This window comes from Ustilago hordei (assembly GCF_900519145.1).
Source record: "Ustilago hordei strain Uho2 genome assembly, contig: UHO2_contig_27, whole genome shotgun sequence".
NCBI lineage: Eukaryota > Fungi > Basidiomycota > Ustilaginomycetes > Ustilaginales > Ustilaginaceae > Ustilago > Ustilago hordei.
Genome location: NW_024545266.1, coordinates 1 through 6,535, shown reverse-complemented (window position 1 = coordinate 6,535; position 6,535 = coordinate 1). Strand labels below are relative to the sequence as shown.

Genomic DNA, 6,535 nt, shown 5'->3' with positions numbered 1-6,535 from the left:
ATGTCTCAATCATCTTCCATCTCCATTGGTGCCAGCATCAACACTGCTGCTGCAGTCAGGTACGTGCTATTATCCTCTTCCTTTGCCTTTTCCTATTGATCTCCAACTGACCAGTCTCTGTCTCTTACCGAGCTTTGCTGTCACTGTCACAGTAGCAGCATCAACCCCTTCACTGAAAGCCAAGTTCCTCTTGCCATCATCAAGAACCTTGTGATGCACAGTGCCAATGCTCTTTCAAACCCTGATGATGCTTTCCCATCTCCAGTAGCTGATGACCTCGCTCCTTCTGATGCCATCAACAGTGATGATGACTTGTATGTACACTGCTTCTCTCTCCAGTGTATCTTCTTGATCAGCATCAACTGACGTCACTTGTGCTATCTATGCTCTCCTTGTCATCAACAGCACTTTGCTGCTCCCTGCTGCCAACCAGACTGCTCTTGCTGCTCCAGTTGATCTGAAGGTTGCCAACCAGCTTTGCAGCTTCTGCCTCCGCCTCCTCCAGCACCCTTCTCTTCTCCTCTGCACTCGCCCTGAGTGCACTCACCACCTGCTGCTCATCCCAACCTATGCCAATGTGTCTCAGCACCTCAAGTCCCACCATCATCTGCTCACCAAGACTGGCATCAAGCTGTTGGAGGAGACACTCCTTACTCTCAACCTTGTCAGCCCCACTACTGTCAGCATCAACACCAATCTACTCCCCATCAACCTCATCAAGGAGCTTGATACATTTGATGGCTACTGTTGCAGTATCTGCAAGTATGCTGTCAAGTCGAGCTCCTCTGCATACAAGCACCAGTGCAGCAGCCATGATGGAAAGGCTTCTGTCATCCACCCTGTTCTCATTCAGCCCATCTTCACCAGTGGTCCCTTCACCTGCTATGTGTGGGTCTTCAACAGCAAGCTCGAGCCTACACCCCCTCCTGTTGCCTTCAACATCAACACCAACATCAACACAGAGGAGGACACAGCTTTCAAGGAGCAGCTGGAAGCATTCTTTGCCAAGGATGCAGAGCTAATGGCAAAGGCAGATCTGGACATGGAGGGCATTCAACCACGAACTGTGACTGGCAATCTCAGCCCATGGCTCAAGCAGCTAGGCTGGCAGGAGTACTGGGCTGGCAAGCCAGTGGCAGCCATTGGTTCCCTTGGCTGCAACCCTCACAAGTGGCCAGGTGCCCACCAGGACTTCCTTCACTGGCTGCTTGGCATGACACAACAGTGTACGCAGCAGTGGATGGAGGCACTTCTTCAATCTGGCCACCAGGTGCAGCAAACCTTCCATGCCTTTGACGACACCCCTAGCCATCCATACTCCCTTGATCAACCCACAGTCATCAAGTGTGCTGACTGCTGGGCAATGCTCATCACCATGCTGGCTCATGTCATGCTAGATGGCAAGGTTCTTGGCTACTATGGTGATGATGATCAGGATGCACACCTTGGCATCAGTGAACAGCTTGCAGGGCTCTTTGAGGACCTTCAGGACCTCTTCCATGATCCCAATCTGGATGTTGATGTCTCCATGCATCCTGATGTGGTTTTGCAAGCATTTAGTGGCATCCAGTCGATCAGTGTCTACCTCATCACCCAAGATCCTCCTGCCTATGGTGAGCTGGAACGTCTTCCTCTGCTACGCACCTTCCTCCACCTCTGCCTCTCTCCTGATGGCACATCCAAGCCGGTCAATACAGCAACCTCGATCCTGGTCAACTTGGAGTTTGCATTCCATGCAGTGATGCATCACCACCTTCTCCACCCAGACCATGGCACTCTCATTGGCAAGCCAGTCCCAGAGATCAACAAGGGGGTTCAAGCAGTTATGAAGCATTACCTGTTCAACAACAGCTACTCGGCAAGTGCTCATCTGCAATCCCTTCTCTGCTATGGGACCAAGCTGGCTAAGGATGATGGCAGCAGCCTCTACTTCCGGTGGTCTGAGGATAGGAAGCTGGTGACTTATGGCACCAACACAATCAAGATCAGCTGCCTTCACACCCTTGTCCAAGGCACCTTGGACTGTGCCACCTCTCTGTTGGAGCAGCTGCTGCTGAAGGATGGTGCCTTGTCCAAGCATGTGGATCTGTCTACATACAAGGACCACTTCTGCAACAGGGAGCCAGGCTACAGCTTTGTTACTGCTACAAAGCAAGATACTGGCACCTTTTGCCTCCGTCAGGCTCTCAAAGGCTTTCCTCAGCATCAACCGCTCCTTGATACTTGCTCAGCAGAGCCAGAGTTTGACACGGCTGCTGCCCATGCCTACTTTGCCCTTCACAATGAGTTCAACAAGCTCCTTGCTGTGCTCATTGAGCTCACCAGTGGTCTGCTGGCAAGAGGCACAGAGCTGGTCAAGCTGCAGCACACCAACACATTGGTCAGCCAGCGCAACCTCTTCCTTGCTGATGGTCACTTTGTCACTGTGCTTGCCAGCAACAAGGGCAAAGGTCCATCCAAGCTCATCCCTCGCTTCCTCCCTCATGCTGTTGGCCAGCTGGTGCTCTTTTATGTCATGGAGGTAGTGCCTTTCCTGCACCTCCTCTTCAACTTGGTAGAAGTTGCATGGGAGCTGAGTGCTCTCCTCCTTGTCAATCACAGGGGTCAGCCATGGCAGACCAATGACATCAGCAAGACATTACAGAGTCTTTGTCAGGAGTTTGTTGGCCCATCAGCAAGTTCTCTCCACATATGCAACTGGTGGCAGCTGTCAGTCAGCATTGACAAGGTGCTCATCCGGCCTGGCCTTCCCTCAGAGGAGTATGCTGACCATTCCCATGACTTGCAAGCTGGTCACTCCACATCTACTGCTCAGCAGCACTATGGTCTGGACAGCAGCATGCTACTTGAACTGACACAGGAGAGCTTGGATTGTATGCTCTCTGTCTCCAAGAGGTGGCATGCATTCTGGTGTCTGGCTTCATGCTACCAGGATGCTGTGCAGCCATTGGATGCAGCAGCACCTCCTCAGGCAGGCTCTGCATGTGTCAATGCTGCCTTGCCTGTGGATCTCAAGTGCAAGTTGGACAAGTTGGAGGAAGATGTCTGGCACATCAGGAGAAAGGTGGAGGAGAAGCCATCTGCTTCCCTTGCAAACATCATCCCTCCTGTTGTTGAGAACCACCGTTCAGCTGTAATACCTCCTGTGGTCAGAAAAGCCCTCTTCAAGGTCACCGGTAGCCACTGTACCAAGACAGTGGAGCAGGCATATGCACTCAATGCCATTCACAGGCATGAGTCACCACTGATCATTGTCATGGCAACAGGCACTGGCAAGTCTGCACTCTTCATGACACCTCTGTTTTGGCTTCCTCCTACCTCGGTGGTGGTGGTGGTTGTACCATTCATTGCGCTCATGGAGGACCTACTGGAGCAATGCAAGCTTGTTGGGATCATTGCAAGCAAGTGGTCTGGGTACAACTGTGCCAAGAAGGTGGAGGGAAGTCAGCTTGTGTTGGTGGCTGCAGAGAATTGCTACAATGAGCACTTTGGCAGCTGGGCACAGGAGATGGTGGAGCAAGAGTGCCTGGCAGCCATCTTCTTTGATGAGTGTCATGTCTGCATCACACAAGACTCCTTCTGGCCATCAATGGCAAAGATCAAGCAACTGATCACCACTGTTCCAGTGCCTCAGTACTTCCTCACTGCCACCCTGCCGCCAAGCCTCCTGTTGACCTTCAAGGCTGCACTCTGTCTCCCACAAGATGGCACTGGTATCATCCATGCTGCTACCAACTGCAACAACATTGCCTACTCTGTTCAATGGCTGCCATCCTCTGCAACCATGGACTTTTACTTCCAGCAGCTTCTCCGATCCCATCCCCATGGCTCCATCATGGTCATCTGCCGTTCAAGGATAGCTGCCGAGACTACAGCCAGGTTGCTGAGTTGCCAGTGTATCTGGTCAGAAATGGATCAGGCAGACAAAAAGGCTATCCTAGCCCTAGCCGGTGTGTCTTGCTTGCGGGCAACGCACAATTGCGCTCCGCCAAATTCGAAATTCACGCGACTGCGTTGACCCCCAACGCACTCGAAATTTACACTGCTCAAGTGCCGCAACGCAAACAAATTTATTTTTGCTGGAGCAGCGCAAATTGAGCAACGCACAGCTGGAGCAACGCACTCACAGCTGGAGCAACGCACACTCTGCTGGAGCAACACAATCTGAGCAGCGCACAGCTCGAGAGCAACGCACTGTTCGAGAGCAACACACAGCTCAAGAGCAACGCACTGCTCGAGAACAACACACTGTTCGAGAGCAACGCACAGCTCAAGAGCAACACACAGCTCAAGAGCAACGCACAGCTGGAGCAACGCAATCTGAGAAGCGCAATCTCATCAGCGAACTGCTGGACAGCGCACACTCTGTCGGAGCAGCACAATTGAGAGGAGCGCTCACTCTGCTGGAGCAGCACAATCGACATGAGCGCAATCAAGACGAACGCAATTGACAGGAGCGCAATCGACAAAAGTGCAATCAACAGCAGCTCAATCGACAGGAGCACAATCAAGAGGAGTACAAGCGACAGGAGCGAGCACTCTGCTGCAGCAGCGCAATCGAGAGGAGCGCAATCACGAGCAGAGCAGGAGAGAGGAGCACAATCGAAAGTAGCGCAAGAGAGAGCAGAGCGAGAGAGAGGAGCGTAATCGACAGGAGAGCAATCTAGAGACGAGCAGCAGAGAGGAGCGCAATCGACAAGAGTGCATTCGACAGGAGCACAATCGAAAGGAGCTCAATGGACAGGAGCTCAATGGACAGGAGCTCAATAGACAGGAGAGCAATCGACAGGAGCACAATCAAGAGGAGTGCAATCGACAGGAGCAAGCACTCTGCTGCAGCAGCGCAATCGAGAGGAGCGCAATCGACAGGAGCTCACTCGAGAGCATAGGAAGAGAGAGGAGCGCAATTGATAACAGCACAGAGCTCAATCAATAGCAGCACAATGGACAGGAGCGCAATCGAGAGCAGAGCAATCGACAGGAGCGCAATCGACAGGAGCTCATTGCAGAGGAGCGCAATTGACAGGAGCGCAAACGAGAGCAGAGCAAGAGACAAAAGCGCAATTGAGAGCAGAGCAGGAGAGAGGAGCGCAATCGACAGTAGTGCAAGAGAGAGCAGAGCGAGAGAGAGGAGCACAATTGAGAGGAGCGCAATCGAGAGGAGAGCAACCGAGAGGAGCGCAATCGGGAGCAGAGCAGCAGAGAGGAGCGCAATCAAGAGGAGCACTCACTCTGCTGGAGCAGCACAATCTAGAGGAGCTCGATCGAGAGCAGCGCACACTTTGCTGGAGCAGCACAATCAAGAGGAGCGCACTGCTGAACAGTGCTCACTCTGCTGGAGGAGCACAAGTCGAAGGAGCACAAGACTAACCATCATTTCAAACCCGATCTAACATTTGGAGCACGTTGACCGACATTTATTTTTGACATCAGATTCAATCTAACATTCTTGAGACGCGTCTAACATTTTGTGACCTCTATTTCGACCTCATATTTTCGTACCTTTTGTTAAATATGTGTTCTTTGTTTCGATCTAGTATTTTGCGCACATTACTGATACTTTGAAATTATTGTTTTGATCTAACCTTTTTGACATGTGACCTGTGTTATGTAACCCCTTTTTGATCTAACATCTACCACATGTGACTGATATTTTCCTCGTGCCTCACAGCTAGCAGCACACTGCTGGACAGCGTAATTAAGAGGAGCGCACTGCTTGACAGTGCACACTCTGTTGCAGAAGCCCAACTCAGAGCAGCGCAATTGAAAGCAGAGCAAGAGAGAGGAGCGCAATCGACAGGAGCGCAGGAGAGAGCAGAGCAGCTGAGAGGAGCTCTATCAACAAGAGCGCAATCGACAGGAGAGCAATCGACAGGAGCGCAGGATGGAGGAGGTCTATTGACAGGAGCACAATCGATAGGAGCGCAATCAACAGGATTGCAATGGAGAGGAGCGCTAGAGAGAGCAGAACAAGAGAGAGGAGCTCAATCGACAGGAGCTCTCACTTTGCTGCAGCAGCGCAAATGAGAGGAGTGCAACCAAGAGGACCACAATCGACAGGAGCTCACTTGAGAGCAGAGCAGGAGAGAGCAGCGCATTCGACAGGAGCACAATCGACAGGAGCACAATCAAGACGAGTGCAATCGAGAGGAGCGCAATCGAGAGGAGCGCAATCGAGAGGAGCGCAATTCGAAGCAGCTAACACTCTGCTGGAGCAGCGCAATCGAGTGCAGAGCAAAGAGAGCAGAGCTATCGACAGGAGCGCAGGAGAGAGGAGCTCTACCGACAGGAGCGCAAGAGAGAGGAGTGCAATCGAGAGAAGAGCAGCAGAGAGGAGTGCAATCGACAGGAGCTCTATCGAGAGCAGAGCAGGAGAGAGGAGCGCAATCGAGAGAGGAGCGCAATCGAGAGAAGGGTTAGGGTTAGGGTTAGGGTTAGGGTTAGGGTTAGGGTTAGGGTTAGGGTTAGGGTTAGGGTTAGGGTTAGGGTTAGGGTTAGGGTTAGGGTTAGGGTTAGGGTTAGGGTTAGGGTTAGG

At 52.1% G+C, this 6,535-nt stretch overlaps 1 protein-coding gene across 1 annotated transcript; it reads left to right on the top strand.

Moving 5' to 3' along the window:
• Positions 1-4,386, top strand: UHO2_07363 (uncharacterized protein; the record flags this gene model as incomplete). The annotated part of the gene is made up of 4 exons (XM_041556574.1): positions 1-59; positions 153-314; positions 406-3,950; positions 4,130-4,386. The coding sequence occupies 4 exons, from the start codon at positions 1-3 to the stop codon at positions 4,384-4,386; spliced, it is 4,023 nt and encodes a 1,340-aa protein (XP_041412508.1).
• Positions 4,387-6,535: the final 2,149 nt, after the last annotated feature.